This window comes from Budorcas taxicolor, chromosome 3, assembly GCF_023091745.1.
Source record: "Budorcas taxicolor isolate Tak-1 chromosome 3, Takin1.1, whole genome shotgun sequence".
Classification (NCBI taxonomy): domain Eukaryota; kingdom Metazoa; phylum Chordata; class Mammalia; order Artiodactyla; family Bovidae; genus Budorcas; species Budorcas taxicolor.
The window spans coordinates 51,822,627-51,838,873 of NC_068912.1; the positions used below are offsets into that span (position 1 = coordinate 51,822,627).

The window sequence follows — 16,247 nt, forward strand, 5'->3', positions numbered from 1 at the left end:
GCACAATAGTCTTATTGCTGGAGTGTTTATCCTGAATTCATATATTTGCAGAATCCCTGCATATAAAGATGTGAATCAAATGTTTCAGTGAATTAATATATGTTGTACAAAATAGTCTGTTGGCGGTCTAGGAGATGTAGCACTTTTAATTTATTTTTTGGCCATGCCACACAGCATGTGAAATGTTAGTTCCCTGACTAGTGATCAAACCCACTCCCCCTGCAGTGGAAGTGTGGAGTCTTAGCCCTTCAACTGCCAGAGAAGTCCCACCCCAAAGCTTTTTTAAATGACTTGGTACAAGCTAGGACCTGAGAATATTCAGCTGTGCTGCTTTGGCTGGAATGATTGCTGCTTTGTGATTTAATAAAGCCTTTTGGTGATAGCTGTTTCTTCCCTCTAGGCATCTGGGTTAGTTTGGTGGCAGTGCCAGGCTGAGCTCTGAAGCCCCCTGGCTAAACCCCTGAAGCTAATTTGGGAATCATATGGTAGAACTGAGGAGGGCCATGCAGCCAGATCTTTGTAACTTATACAAGAGCTGTTGAGGCAGTAGCTTTACTGCCTTTTTGGAACGGCATTACAATATGATAACTGTCTTTAGGACTTTTGTATTAGGTTTGGAATCATTACTTTTTGGTGATGGAGGGAATTTCTGAAATTCTAGGTGACAAAGTCTAATCCCAAAATTAATATAAACTTTGATGTAAACTGCTGTTTATATTATACTGTGACTGGTAGTTTGCCTTTTTTTTAAAGATGATGTATTTTAACTATAAAACTTCAATGACTATTATTTTTTTAAAACATATTGAATGGGAAAAAAATGTATTATGTGGGCCAGATATTGTTTTAGGTATCATGCCCATATTCTGTCTCATATATTACAATCAAAATATCATTACTATTTTGCAGATGAGGGGGTGATGGAGGCTAAATGACTGGTCCAATATAATACATCTGAGTAAGCCAGATTTGGAACCCCTAAGAATAGTTCTCTGTGAATTCTAGCTTAGAATTATAAGCAACTGAAATCTTTAGATGCAGAAATATTAAATGTGAAAGGTGGTTCTTGGAATACTGCAAGGGTGAGTTAAAAATATCAGTCCTAGTTTGTTTGAACTTGAACAAAACCTGGTCTTTTACAACCTTGTGAGATGTATCCAGGCCCACCCTCTTTATGCTGTATTTTGCTTGGGCAGTGAGATCTCTTGTGCTTGGGATAGACAGAGGGCTCTTAAGGACTGACTGAAGGTCAGCCCCGAGGAAATTAAGGTTGCTGGGGCCAGAGATGTGTTGGTTACATTCTTAGCCAGGAGTGGGGGTGGACCAGGCCCTGAAGGGGTAGAGGAGAACAGAACCCAGCTTCTCTGTACTTCTTGTGCCCTCTGTGCATCCTGCCTTCTTTTACTGGGTCTTCATGTAGAATTCCTACCTATAAGAATAGGTAGCTCAAGAGTGAAGTGAAAGTAAAAGTGCTAGTTGCTCAGTTGTGTCCAACTCTTTAGGACCCCATGGACTATAGCCTACCAGGCTCCTCTGTCCATGGAATTCTCCAGGCAAGAATCCTGGGTTGGATAGCCATTCCTTCTCCAGGAGATCTTCCTGACCCAGGGGTCGAACCTATATCTCCTGCATTGGCAGGCAGGTTCTATACTGTCTGAACCACCAGGGAAGCCCAGGTAACTCAAGAGTGATCCTTCTTTTTTCCTTTCCACTGGCAGGCACAGAATATTGAGACTTTACTTAATCTTAGGCTTCAGGATAATAATTCCCTTTGGTAGAGACAGGCTGCTAATGATAAGTAATACAGCTTTTGTGCTGTTACTTGTACAATTTCATTTGATTCCTTGTTACCACACTGTGATGTAGGTAAGGTTAGTTTCAGTTCAGTTCAGTCGCTCAGCCATGTCCGACTGTTTGTGACCCCATGGACTGTAGCATGCCAGACTTCCCTGTCCATCACCAACTCCTGGAACTTGCTTAAACTCATGTCCATTGAGTCAGTGATGCCATCCAACCATCTCATCTTCTGTTATCCCCTTCTCTTCCTGCCTTCAATCTTTCCCAGCATCAGGGTTTTTTCCAATGAGTCAGTTCTTCGCATCAGGTGGCCAAAGTATTGCAGTTTCAGCTTCAGCATCAGTCCTTCCAATGAATATTCAGGACTGATTTCCTCTAGGATTGATTGGTTTGATCTCCTTGCAGTCCAAGGGACTCTTAAGAGTCTTTTCCAATGCCACAGTTCAAAAGCATCATTTCTTCAGCGCTCAGCTTTCTTTAGTTTATTTTCTTACAAATCAAGAAACTGAGGTTCCATTCTAATCTAAACCACCGATCTTGTCTGACTGCTGTCTGAGTTTTAACTGATCATCTTAGCACTCTGGGCTCCTTTGGTGTGTTCCCCACATGGTACCCAGAAAAGTCTTTATTTATTTTTAATTAAATTTTTTCAGTTTTATTGAGATATAATTCACACATAACATGGCATAAAATACAACGTAATGATTTGTATATTGCAAAATGATTACCATAGTAAGTTTAGTTAACATCCATTACCTCACATAGTTAACAGCTTTTTTATAACTTGTGTTAACTTTTAAGATTGATTCTTACCGACTTGCAAATGTACAGTACAGTATTGTTAACTACAGTCATCATGTACATGCTATCCCCAGAACTTATTTAGATAACTGGAAGTTTGTACCTTTTGTCTACATTCACCCATTTCCTCTACTGTTTACTCCCGCTTCTGGCAATACCAATCTGGTCTCTGTTCCTAAGAGTTCAGTTTTATAGAATTCACAGATAAGTGAGCTCATATAGTATTTGTCTTTCTCTGACTTACTTCACTTAGCATATTGACTACGAGATCTATCAGTTTTGTTGCAAATGGCAGGATTTCCTTCTTTTGTGGCTGAGTAATAGTCCATTATAGACACACCACCTTTTCTTTATCCAGTCATCCATCAGTGGACATGTAGTTTGTTTCCATATCTTGGCTACTGCAGATAATGCTGCAGTGAACATGGGGTTGCAGATATCTCTTTTGCAGTGGTTTAACTTCCTTCAGGTATAAAGCCAGAAGTGGAATTGCTGGATCATATGGTAGTTCTGTTTTTAGTGTTTTGAGAAACCTCCAGCTGTTTTCCACATGGGCTTCCCTGGTAGCTCAATGTAGGAGATGTAGGAGACCACCTGCAATGCAGGAGATGCAGGTTGAATCCCTGGGTCAGGAAGATCCCCTGGAGAAGGAAATGGCAACCCACTCCAGTGTTCTTGCTGGGAAAATTCCATGGCCAGAGGAGCCTGGCGGACTATAGTCCATTGGGTCGCAAAGAGTTGGACACAACTGAGCAGCTAAACCACCCGCATAGTGTTTTCCACATTGCCCGTACCAGGGAAACTTTAAAAACCTACTGGGATCATGCCGCTTTCCTGCTTAAACTCTTTCTTGAACCTGTTCCTTTCCCTTCCTATTGACTCTGCAGCCAAGCTCCCTTCAGCATCAGTGACTTGTGATAGTTCCTTTATCTGTAATGTTATCCTTCACCAGAGCTTTTAAATCTTTACTTATCCTTCAAGTGGTGATACTTTTTTAAAGAGCTCTTATCATAGCCTATAATTACATTTTCTGGTGATTATTTGCTGGTTATCCCACCACACTTTAAGCCTATGAGGGCAGAAGAATATGTCTCTTTTTGTGGCCATTATATTCCCATTGCCTGGCATGGAATAAGCAATAAAGATTTACTGAAGGGAGAAATGAGGCTCAGGAAATTAAATTCTTGCCTAATGTAGTACATGGTGTTACCTTTACTAGAATGTAAGCACCACGAAGGCAGGATTTTTGGCTCCTTTTTTCCCTGCTGTATCTTTGATATCTTTAAGAGTGCCCGGCTCCTCATAGTAAATATTGAATATTGATTATACTTGGATGCAATTCCAAAGATTTCTTATCCACATCCAGCACTTTTCCCCTCTTTGTGCCAAGTCTGTCTGAAAATGGGGATTTGGGATTAGCCAGTTTCTCTGTGTTGTAGAGAAATGGGAGAGTTGCTGCTGTGACTCAGTAAGGTGGTTTTGCTGTCTCTGTGTACAGGTCTTAAAGGGCATCCAAATGTCATCAAACAATAGTATCTGTTCTGTATCCTATGCACCCCTTTTTTCAGGCTGCCAAGCTATATATTGATGTCATCCATCCTGCCTTTTTTCTAAATCCCCTGAATAACATTTTGAATATCCATCAGAGCAGTTCTTCTACCAGCTTTTATTTAACCATTTGCAGACTTAACAGTATACCTTTCTCCAAAAAATTCACTTAAATGGCAGACTAGAAACATTTTAATGATCTGCTAGAAAACCTTTTCATGCTGAAGGACCAGAAAATCAGGTGTTATTTACTATTTGGGTTTAGGGAATAGGTCATTTTTTATTCCACTCAATATACACATCTTTAAGATCTTCACATTTGTTGAATATTTTCCATATTGGAGGCTGAACAGTCATAGTGTTAAGATATGACAATGCAAAGCTTTGTGTTTATCTTCAAAGAACTTGAGTCATATAGCATCACCAAGGATTGTTTATTTATTATGACCACCACCCACAGTCCTGAAGTCAAGTCTTAGTTTGTGATCAGTAATGATTTGTGCAAAGTGTACGTGTCAACATGGAAGTACCGATGTCTGATGGCAGCTATGGCAGGCTTCCCTCTCTCTTGGAGAAAACATTCTGTTTCCAGAGATTGAGCACTGAGGGAGAGAAAACGGTTACTAGTTTGTGGCAACTGACCTGGAACTTCAAGATAGAGTGCTGTCATGGGAAGACCCTGTTTCTAGTCTTGACTCTGCCTTATTGTTAATATTTTGGTCAAGGGCTGGTCTTGGAGATTGGGCTTCTCTTCATCCATGAATTCTGTTGAGCTCGTCTAAGTTTAAAAGCTGTTCATGTTATCTTTAGCAGGCTAATTCTTTTAATTGAGAAATTGATTGGGTGGAAGCTAATTGTAGGTTCCAATTTTGAATAATCTCATGTTCTTAGCCACTGTGTTAGGTATCTAAGGGGAAGTTAGTAATCTTTTTTGCTGGCTGTTAGCTTATTGCCAGGCATTGTTTCACCACGTTTTCCCTCTAAGATAGAGCAAGGTTTGCGCTTAAAAAATTCCTGATCAACCCAGGGAATACCAATAGTTCCCAATCAATTCCTTTTGAATATTGGTTCAAAAAACCATGATGTATTTCAGGACTCATTTGGGTAGGGGTTTTCAGCTTATCCTGGTCTTTCCCTGTGAACTCGTTGTACCACTAGAGAATATGGGGCAATGCACTAAGTTTAATGACCTTAGAAATAGACTCAGGGAAAATTAGAAGAATTAGTATCACATTCATTTTTAAAAAACTCCATTAAGGTCTCACTCAGAATTATTTTTTGTTCATTTGTGGATACTATAAGTTTTGGTACCCTTTGAATGGAATACATTACTTTGAAATGTGGGCAAAATGACTGTTTCACAGTATCTTTCAAATTGTTCTTTTAAGATTTTGAGCACCCTATTTATATATCTAAAGAAAGCTATTTGTTCTTAAAGTCCAAAGAGATACAGAGAGGTCAGGAAACCAGGGTGGTTGAGTCCCTGATCTGTGCAGATGGAGTGTGATATAACCTCAGAGAAAGAAAAGAATTGGGAATTCCCTAGTTTTGTTCCAGATCTGTGACTTTTTCGAAGCTTTTGATCATCCTGTGTTCTCCTAGTTAGGGAACTGATCCCCAGGTTGTGTGTTCAGCTGCTGATATGTGCAAGTCTTGGCCAAAACTGGAGTTCCAATGAATGGAATGACACACTTCCCTTTTTATTCTCCTCTGCCTTAGGATCCTGTCACCACATTGGGAAGATTAGACAAAAACTCTCTGCAGTTTATTTTCTCTTTTGAACAAGTTACATTGTGGAGGTACTTTTAAGCTAAAAGAAGAAAAGCTCCTTCTTTGTTTGAAGCAGCAGTGTGTAAGTTTCAACTTGTCTTGGACTTCCTCAGAGATGTTTTAAGATCCGGTGTAAACTTGCTGTGGTTTGCCTTTGGGCATCAAACTGTTTAGCTTGGCTCTATTATATCTGTAATTGCTGCGTTTTAATAATTACCCAATATTCTTGTCAGCAATTTGCAGTCTATATTTTTTTAATAGAACCGTTTGCCTTTCTCTACCAGGTTCATTCAGACTTGGTTTAAGCCCTGGATTAATGTGCACAGCCCCACAGACCCTCTGCAGCTGAAAGCAGGGGGTGACACAAGTTTATTAAATATTCCTACAAGCCTCGTGCTGGTTATGTAGTTTGTGTGCACTATAAAAACCCTCTGGGAAGTCATCTTCTGAGATCTCCTTATAGGGTTTTGCTTTATAAAAGTTGCCTTTTTAGTATTTGTTGAAATAACATGTTCTTCTAGAGTTTTCCTTATCCATCCATTCAGGAAATCTAATTTTTTGAAGGGAAAAAAATAGGGACAAATTCTCTTTGCTGTCATTGATTTTTTTTTTTTCTTTTGGGTCATTGATTTTTAAGGTAACCGAGGAGACTTCCGTTACATCTGAGGTGATGCGGAATTATGGTGGCAATCACTTTAAGCAGTGATTGGAAACAATTTTATGGTGTCCAGAGTTGTGTCTATAATTTAGTCAGTTTTTGAGATAAGACCATTGTGCCACCAATGAACTGTGCCTCAATTTGCTTGATAACTTTGTTTTCTTAGTGATCTGCTCTTTAGCTTATCTCCTTTTGGTGTCCATTGTAATGTTTATTTTGCAGTAAACAAAAAGTTAAACTGATTTTTCAGTAGCAAAAAATTATGTAAATAGCTATACCCTAATTTTTCTGCTTTCTTGGTATAAATATACCTCAAAGGGAATGGACCAATAATGATAATAATAGCTAACATTTATTCATTGCTTATTATGAGCTAGGCACTGTTCTAAACAATGTATCTGTGTTAACTCATTTAATCCTCACAATAGTTTGGAGGATAGTTTCATCCATGCAGAGTGTCCAGGTCAACATCACTCATTTGGGAGGTGGCAGAGTGGATTCACACCTATGCAGACCTTTTACTGCTACTCTAATCTGTATTTTATTCATACTAGGTTTTTAAAACTATTTTCCTACCAAGATTGGACCACAGTGCCTCCTGCATATGTAATAGTTTAGTTTTAAAGCATATATAAAAATTATCTTTGAAATTCGAACTTTATTGTTATTGCTGGGTAGGTAATACTTGTAAAACCCAAAAGGGAGTTCACTGAAAAGGTTTCCGCCCTCTCCTACCACTGTACTCCAATCACCCTATTTCCTTTCTTCTCCAAGGCTATTAGTATTGCTACTACAGAGATGCATTTAAAATATCTTTCTCTTCACACTTGATGCAGTGAATTAAAACCATTTAATTCGATCTTGTTTTGCCTTTTTTTTTATGTATTTGTACTGTGTCTGCAAGTGCCCGAACTAGCTTTGTGTCTGAAGGTAGCATGCTGTTTCTGGGGATGCATTTTTCCAGCTCTGGGTAACAGGGCTGCGGTCCCTAGCTGTTTGAGGTGGGTCCTAGAAACTTGTGATCCTGCCTGTCCGAAGCTTAGATCAGGCAGAGTCGTCATAGTTTTATCCAGTTGTCAGATAATTTTTATTCCTGACACCAGGAATCATGTCCTTACACAACACCTCGAGCATAGTAGGTGCTCAATAAATGTTTGTTGAATTGCAGCTTCTATGGGTTGTTCCAGACTCAGGGAGATAAGGTTGGAAAATTTATCAATACGTTGCAGTGTCTAAATGAGGTAATTTTTAGGGTCATTGGAGGATATTCCAGTTAATCCCACCTTCACAAAACTTGTCATTTCAAGGCTCTAGATAGGAAAAGTTTTTAAAAAGCCTCTTGGATCCTCTAGTCAAGTAACCAGATAGTCTCAGATGGAGTTGAGAGACAAGTTTTCACATGTTAAAATGTTGGCAAACAGTTGAAATAAGAAGTTTGCTTTTTAATGGTTCCTTATGTTTTCAGATTGATTCTAGATTAGTTTTAATTTGATCTTTATGATAGGTCTGTCACTATAACATTAGACTGAGTTCTTTTAAAAAACTTTTATTGAACTCTAATTGATTTATAATTTGGTGTTAAATTCTGCTATATAGCAAAGTGATTTGGTTATACACATATATATTCTTTTTCACATTCTTTTCCAGTATGCTTTATCATAGGATGTTGATAAAAAACATAAAAATATAAAATATAAAAATTTATAAAATAAAAATTAAAAAATATATTTTTTATATATGCTTTATATAAGATGTTTTTGTTTATCTATGCTATATATAATGGTTTGCATCTTAGATTGAGTTCTAATCAGAGTTGGTCTTTTTTTTTTTTGCTGAAGTTCACTTATTAAGTGTCATTGATTAGTGTTCCAACATAACTGATGATGTTATGTTTAAGTGCACCTTGATTTTATTCTATACTCTTGAAACTTTACTATAAAACCAAAGATTTAAAACATCAAAGCAAACATGTATTTGCAAAAGTATTTGCTGTAAAAATCTTTATTTGGTAATTACTGCTCCCCCCTCCCCCCCAGTTTGCTTGAGGGCCGTCTAGTCATCTTTTAAGGTAAATTTCTTATACTTTTTAGGAATTCTTCATTTTACTTTAATATGTACTTATGAACAGAAATTCCTGCATTAAGTTTTCTTCTTAAAATGTGTATTTTTACAGGCAATTTGAAAATTGGAAAGAAAGATTTTAAAGCCACTTTTGATTTGCACCGATTGTCTATAATCTGAAGAACTACAGGCTGAGGTGACTGAATGGGACACACTTTTGGAGAAATAAAAATGACTTCTCATTGTGTGATTGTCATGTTTGCCTTAATGAGTTCCTGCTTAGCAACTGCAGGTAAGTAGCATAATACAAATTGCATGTTCATTATGTTCTTTTGGATATATTTTCCTTCAGTCTAGAAAAATTTAGAATATGTGATGTTTATGCAAAGCTTGAGTATTTACATTCTTCAAGGAATAAAATACTTGACTCCTCTACAGATACATAATGTGTTTGCCTATATTATATCTTACTACACTGCTAAGCTGCTAAGTTGCTTCAGTCGTGTCCGACTCTGTGCGACCCCATAGACGGTAGCTCACCAGGCTCCCCTGTCCCTGGGATTCTCTGGGTTGCCCTTTCCTTCTCCAATGCAGGAAAGTGAAAAGTGAAAATGAAGTCGCTCAGTCGTGTCCGACCCTTAGCGACCCCATGGACTGGACCCCACCAGGTTCCTCCATCCATGGGATTTTCCAGGCAGGAGTACTGGAGTGCGGTGCCATTGCCTTCTCCGTTAGTGCTAGATATTCGAACGTTGGTGATGCAGATACTAACTAACCTTCAGTGTGGAGATGGCTAGAGAACAAATATATTGTTTAAACCCACTTAAGTTTGTTACATGCAGAGATTACATTTACTTTCTTGTCCTAAGTAAGAATTTCAAGAAAGCCCTTTGGTTCTTTATTGTAAAATAAATAGATCTTTTGTATAGAGGTGACACTGCTAGCACAGGCTACTTAGGAAACATTTATTTTGCCTATTTCAGTTATTTTTAGGATGTAATTTTTAAAAAACGACAGAGGGGATTCCCTAGCAGTCCAGTGATTAGGACTCTGTAATTTCATTGCTGAGGGCCTGGGTTGGGGACCTGGGATCCCACAAGTTACGTGGTGTGGTCAGAAACAAAACAAAATAGAAAAATTAAAAAGTACCGAAATATACTGTGCTTCCTAGAGGCCATCAGAATGTGAGATTGTAGATGAGAAGAAGCAAATGGTTTGGTTGGAATACTGTTCCTTAAATAAGAGTATCAGATCCCTCACATCAACATCTTAGTGTAGGTAGTCAGGGTTACTTAACAAATTTAGAAACTTAATTTGCTCTATTTTGTTATACTTTGCTTTGTGTCTCCTTTGTAATGACTATATTAGAGCTAATTTGTTGGGCCAGTTCTGAAAACTGGCTGGCCTTAAGAAGACACACATTGACTTAAAAAATGATTAGCTTCTTGGTTTTGACTGTTGACTTGCACATACAGATGACATACTGCTGCTGCTGCTAAGTCGCTTCAGTCGTGTCCGACTCTGTGCGACCCTAGAGATGGCATGAGAGTGATAATAATAAGCATGCACTGAGAGTGCTGCAATTATAGATTAACAATGAATAAGGATATTCTTAGTTTATGAGCTCACTTAGTCACAACTCTGCTATTCACCTCTGTGGTGTACTGAAGAAGCTGGACCACCGTTAAAGCTTCAGTTGACTCGGACGAGGAGTCATATGTAGGCAGACCGAGTGAAAGTCACTTTGAAAAACTTGGTTTATGAGATTGGAAAGCAGAAAGAATGCCCCCCTTGTTGCAAATATCTTGAGGGAAAGTTTTTTTGAATGCTGTTGTGTGAATTTGAACTGCCCATTCTCTCTGCCAGCAGTTTCACTTTGTCTCACGATTGAAAAGTTATTTGCCTTTTAGCTGGTACATTAAAAGTGATCTTAATTAAAATCTCATTAAAAAGTAGGAGAAAAATAAGAGAGAAATATCTTCTGCTTCTGTTAGGCCCATACCATTTCTGTTCTTTATTGTGCCCATCTTTGCATGACATGTTCCCTTGGTATCTCTCATTTTCTTGAAGAGATCTCTAGTCTCTCCCATTCTATTGTTTTCCTCTATTTCTTTGCACTGATCACTGAGGAAGGCTTTCTTATCTCTCCTTGCTGTTCCTTGGAACTCTGCATTCAGATGGGTATATCTTTTCTTTTCCCCTTTGCCTTTGGCTTCTCTTCTTTTCACAGCTATTTGTAAGGCCTCCTCAGAGAAACATTTTGCCTTGTTGCATTTCTTTTTCTTGGGGATGGTCTTGATCACTTCTTCCCGTACAGTGTCACGAACCTCCATCCATAGTTCTTCAGGCACTCTGTCTACCAGATCTAGTCCCTTAAATCTATTTCTCACTTCCACTGTATAATCATTAGGGATTTGGTTTAGGTCATAGCTGAATGGTCTAGTGGTTTTCCCAACTTTCTTCAATTTAAGTCTGAATTTGGGAATAAGAAGTCCATGATCTGAGTCACAGTCAGCTCCTGGTCTTGTTTTTGTTGACTGTATAGAGCTTCTCCATCTTTGGCTGCAAAGAATATAATCACTCTGATTTTGGTATTGACCATTTGGTGATGTCCATGAGTAGAGTCTTCTCTTGTGTTGTTGGAAGAGGGTGTTTGCTATGACCAGTGTGTTCTCTTGGCAAAACTCTTATTAGCCTTTGCCCTGCTTCATTCGGTACCCAAGGCTGAATTTGCCTGTTACTCCAGGTATTTCTTGACTTTCTACTTTTGCATTCCAGTCCCCTATAATGAAAAGGATATCCTCTTTTGGTGTTAGTTCTAGAAGGTCTTGTAGGTCTTCATAGAACTGTTCAGCTTCTTCAGCATTACTAGTCGGGGCATAGACATGGGTTACCGTGATATTGAATGGTTTGCAGAGACGGAGCACTTAGGGATATACAAAGAGATGTAAGATTCATCCTTCTTTTGAGTTGCTTGTACTTTAGTTAGGCATATAGAATATAACCATGTAACAAAATAATCAATGCATGGTGAGTAAAAGCCAGATGACCTCAGAGGGGTCAGAAGGGTGGGTTAGAGCAGCCAGGGAAGGCTCTGTAGAAGTCTATGTCGTGAGCTATGTTTTGAAGACCAGGATGACTTAAGAAAGGGGAAGGCACTGAGGGTGAGCAGAGAGGGAGAACAGTGGCACTTAGGTGTCTGATGTTGTTTTTTTCTGTTTGTCTGTTTTTGCCTTCAGCATATGGGATCTTACTTCTCTGATCAGGGATCAAACCTGCTCCCTTTGCAATAAACGTGGAGTCTTAACCATTAGACTGCCAGGAAGGCTCTTGATGTTGTTTGAAGGAACAGATGAACCAGACAGCTGCTTGGGGATGTAGAGGATGTCTGTTTAGAAGGAAGGATGGGAGTGGATTATAGAGAACCTTGAATGTCAGAACAAAGCTGTGGATTTCATTGTGAGGTTTGGATTCTCTCTTCTTCCATCTTCCTGTAGTCAAAAGCATGCATTGTCAAATCTTAGAATTCAAACTGCAGCCTCAGAAAGTAAGGCTAAGAATGTGGCCTCCTTGGCCTCAAAGGCCACAGTGCCTGGCACGTAGGCTGACATTTAGCTCAGGCTTGCTCTCTGCCAGCTCATTTTGTCTTTATGAAAGAACACTGTGATGTGGTATTAGTATTATTATCATCATCTGCATTTTTCCTCACAAGAAAACTGAGACTCAATAACTAATAAGTGGCAGAGTGAGGACTTGAATCCTGGAGGTCTGGCTGTAGAATCCAGCCCATCCACCAGCCCACTAGAGCCTCTATGTAGGAGACCCTCAGTGTGGAATGAATGAACCTCTTTACTTGATCGGTTCAATACCAGATGAGTAGCCACCAATGAGGCATCCTGGAACCAGGTTAAACCCCCTTATTCTTAGGGGAGACGTATGTAAGTCAGCAGAGTGAAAGGACCCTCACGTAACGAGCCTTCTTTGTTTGTATTCTTATTCCGCGGACACGGCTGTGAAGCTCTGTTATAGAGTTCTTGCCAGCAGAAGTGGTGAAGGCTTCCTTTAGATATGTAGACAGGGAGGAGACAAGCACAGCACAGCACATAAAATGAGCCCGAGCTGGAATAGTAGATGCCTGCGTGTGGGCCTTCACTGAAAGCCTTCCTTCTCTGCTTGTGGCTGAGGGTGAAGGAAGCAAGCCACATCCCGGTGTTAGTGGTTGCTTTGACAAAACTCGCACTTTTCCTTCCCTCCCTTGTTCCTTGGTTATTGTACAGCATTGTGTGGAGGGAGGGCCATGGTCTGGAGCAAGAGCTTTGTAGGGACCCTAATGCCACCTGATTAGAAATTACCTTAGGCTTTTATCATCAATTTTATCTTATCTTCCATCCTAGAATGAATCTGAAGAAAATGGAAAGTTAAAAAATGCAAATGCTTGCTCCTGTGGGCTTAAGCTTCACTAAGTTTTCACTTTAAAAACTGTTCCACTACACATCTTTAAAAAATATTAACTGCTGCCTCCGTGGCTGGCCAGCGTTAGGTAGGGCTGTGTTCCCAGAAGCCTTGGTAACGAGAAAAAGAGGCATGCAGGGAGAACTCAGGGAAATCGGTTTGGGGGAAAGAGATGGACTTGTCTGTGTCCCTTGTGTCAGGACAAAGGGGTGCTGTTGAGGGGAGCTCTGCAGAGACGCTGCTGGCCTCTGTGCCAGTGGAGTGTGGAGGGGTTGGCTATGTTCCTCATTCCGCAGTTGCCATTTGGTGCCTAGATGTAGCCTTTTGGAGGCTTGCCCGTGACCCAAACACATATTTCTGTTGAGCAGACACATTTCTTTTCATCTTTGTTGGATGTACCTGGAATTCCAGGTATAGGCCACAGGAGAATAGTGATGTTTTTAGTTGGAGCTATTTTCCTGCTAAGAAAGCTTTGAACTCTTTGGGTTCATAGGACAGCAAGCAGAGGTATTAATACTAGTTGGTTAATACTTGGTTTGGAATGGACAAGCAGACAGCCTTGGGTGGAGGCTAAACGTAATAATATCACTTTATTTTTATTGTTTTCAAATGCTTTCATGCCTGGTGTTTCATTTGATTCTCATAGCAGTCCCTGGGTGGGCAGGGTTGTTTTTTCATTTATGGAATGAGAGTAAGCAGTTTGAGAGCAAGTAATTAGTTTAGAAAGCTGGTCTGCCTCTTGACTGAACCTGAACCCAGCACACTTCTGTAGACAGACTGCACCGATGAGTCAGTGTGATTTTCCTGCAGCATGCCCCTTAGCACCTCTTGAAACCATGATGCCAGGTGCTCTGCTGGGTACTCTGCACCAGTCAGTTCATTTAATCTTTACAGAAACCCAGTGAAGTAGGTGTTCGTCATTATCACTGTTTTTATAATTTTTACTACTGCCACCACTCCTACCACTATTATTATAATACTAATTTTACAAATAATGAAACTGAGGCTTAAGGGAGAAAAATGTCATATATAATGAGAGTTAATTTTTAAAAAGTTGAAATGGTCCTTTGTGTCATAATAGTCATATGACAGTTAAGTGTGGCAGCATGGCAGTAGACACAGAGTTCATGTTCTTTCCGTTGTGCTGCCCAAAGGGAACTGGCACTCTTTCTCTTGGGCTTGAGATCAATGGCCTGAGGACCGCAGAGGTGGTTCTGCCACAGTTTTCCCTTCTCTGCCAACTGAGGGCTCAGCAGCTGTAACTCGTAATGGCAGGAGGGTAGGGAGGGTGCCAATGGGGGCTGCCACCAGGGAAAGTAAACATAGGAGGAATAGACTTGAAGGTTCAAAACAAATTCAGAAAGATCTCTTGCTAACCCCTAAGTCTTTGGACAAAGCTAGTTGATTTGGTCAGTGATTATTATAGTTTTCAGGTGGTTATTATAACTACTTTTGTGTTTAATTCTACTTGCGGATACATAGGGAAAAGATACTGTCAGTTGTGATGCCAGCTATCACCAGGGTGCCAGTTTTCTATTTATTTTAAGGAGCAAAGAACTATTATTAAAAGACGCAGAGTGAATAGAATGGCCTGCATTTTAGGTAGTGATCCCTCTGGAGAGACCATGTACACCCAAGTGTAATGAGGTCCCTGTTTCCCTTTCTTTAGGCTTTTGCACAGAAACAACACACACACACACGCACACACACACACACACACACACACACACTGAGTTGGGGCAGTTAGCTAGTCAAGAAAGATGAGTTTATTTCTCAAAGATTACCTTGCCTTGCATAATCTACCAATAGGGGTGGGATATGATATGATATATAAAAAAAAGGCCTTTTTCTTTTTTATGTGCAAGGAGAATAGATAGTTGTTGGGTAACCAGATGTGCATATAGATTAAGAAAGATACTTACCAAGAGGGTGAGGATCTACCTGCAGTGTAAGAGACTTGAGTTTGATTCTTGGTTCGGGAAGATCCCCTGGAGAGGGAAACGGCTACCCACTCCAGGATTCTTGCTGGAAGAATCCCATGGACAGAGGAGCCTGGTGGGCTATAGTCCATGGGGTTGCAAAGAGTTGGACATGACTGAGCGACTAACATTTTCACTTTGATGTCACAAGTTCACAGAATCCAGATTTCTCTCCTCTGCCTCCTTATCTTAGACTGTATAATTGCCACCCAGTTTTCTGGATTCTTGATCTGGGTTATTTTAGGATACCCATCATGGTGCATTTTGTAAATGCTGATCCACTTTCCCATCAGGACAGAGCGATCTGTGTGTGACCATGTAGCTGTTTAATTGCACAAGGCTTATATTTTCACACATTGTGGATATGGGAAATTAGGCATTCTCAGCTTGTTTGCTTTGATAACTGAATCCTCCTGTTCTGGGGCCACCTTGAATCATTGCTAGAGCTCCAAGTGCTGGTTTTGGAAGTGTTTTAGAACACGGAGTGTTCTGGGCAGTGTCACTGTGAGGCCTTCCCCCAGGACCGGCATCAGGGCTTGGAGGTGCTTGCCTGTCTCAGGAGATTTGCCCACCTTGCACTGCATCCACGTGAACTGCTGACTTTCATTTTCTTTGAAACGTTCTCTGCCAGAGTGGCCTAAAAAAGATTTACCCTGAAGTCTAATGTGGTCTTATTTTTGTTCTCTGAGAGGACACTGTAAATCAGGTGGCATTCTAGAGGGCTTACCAATGTGCTTGCTCTCAGAACATTCCTTCCAAAGACCAGGCAGCAGGTGCCCTGGGGACGGAGGCCTAGCTCTTCTCCTGCCCTGTCCTGCCAACTCTTAGAAATCTTAAGGAAAAAAAAGAAACCAAACTAGTTTAAACTAGAGTAGAATGTAGAAAAGCTTACTGCCTTTAAAGGAAAATGTTGATTAAAAAAAAAAAAAGATATTCTCTGTTGGCAGTGAAAGGAATCATACAGTTATAAGTGGTGTAGCTGTGGCAGAAGGAAAAGGTTCCATTAAGAGTGCCCTGAGTTCTTTGTGTTGCTTCTTCCCTTTGTCCTCGCATGCCTGAATAACTTCGTTCTGGCCTAGATAATAGACTAGCCACCAGGAGTAACACCTCCCATCCTCCTGCCCTCTGGCCCCATCCACAAGGATGCTCAGGTAGCAAAGGCCTCAGGAGAGAGCAGAGCA

At 40.2% G+C, this 16,247-nt stretch overlaps 1 protein-coding gene across 2 annotated transcripts in view; it reads left to right on the top strand.

The window, feature by feature from the left end:
- Nucleotides 1–16,247, top strand: part of TGFBR3 (transforming growth factor beta receptor 3) — a 199,313-nt gene that overhangs the window by 15,415 nt on the left and 167,651 nt on the right. For both annotated transcript variants that reach the window (XM_052636917.1, XM_052636918.1), the window contains exon 2: nucleotides 8,748–8,927. In XM_052636917.1, coding sequence (XP_052492877.1) covers nucleotides 8,840–8,927 — 88 coding nt within the window. In that variant the 5' untranslated portion in view covers nucleotides 8,748–8,839. The remainder of the gene's footprint in view (nucleotides 1–8,747; nucleotides 8,928–16,247) is intronic.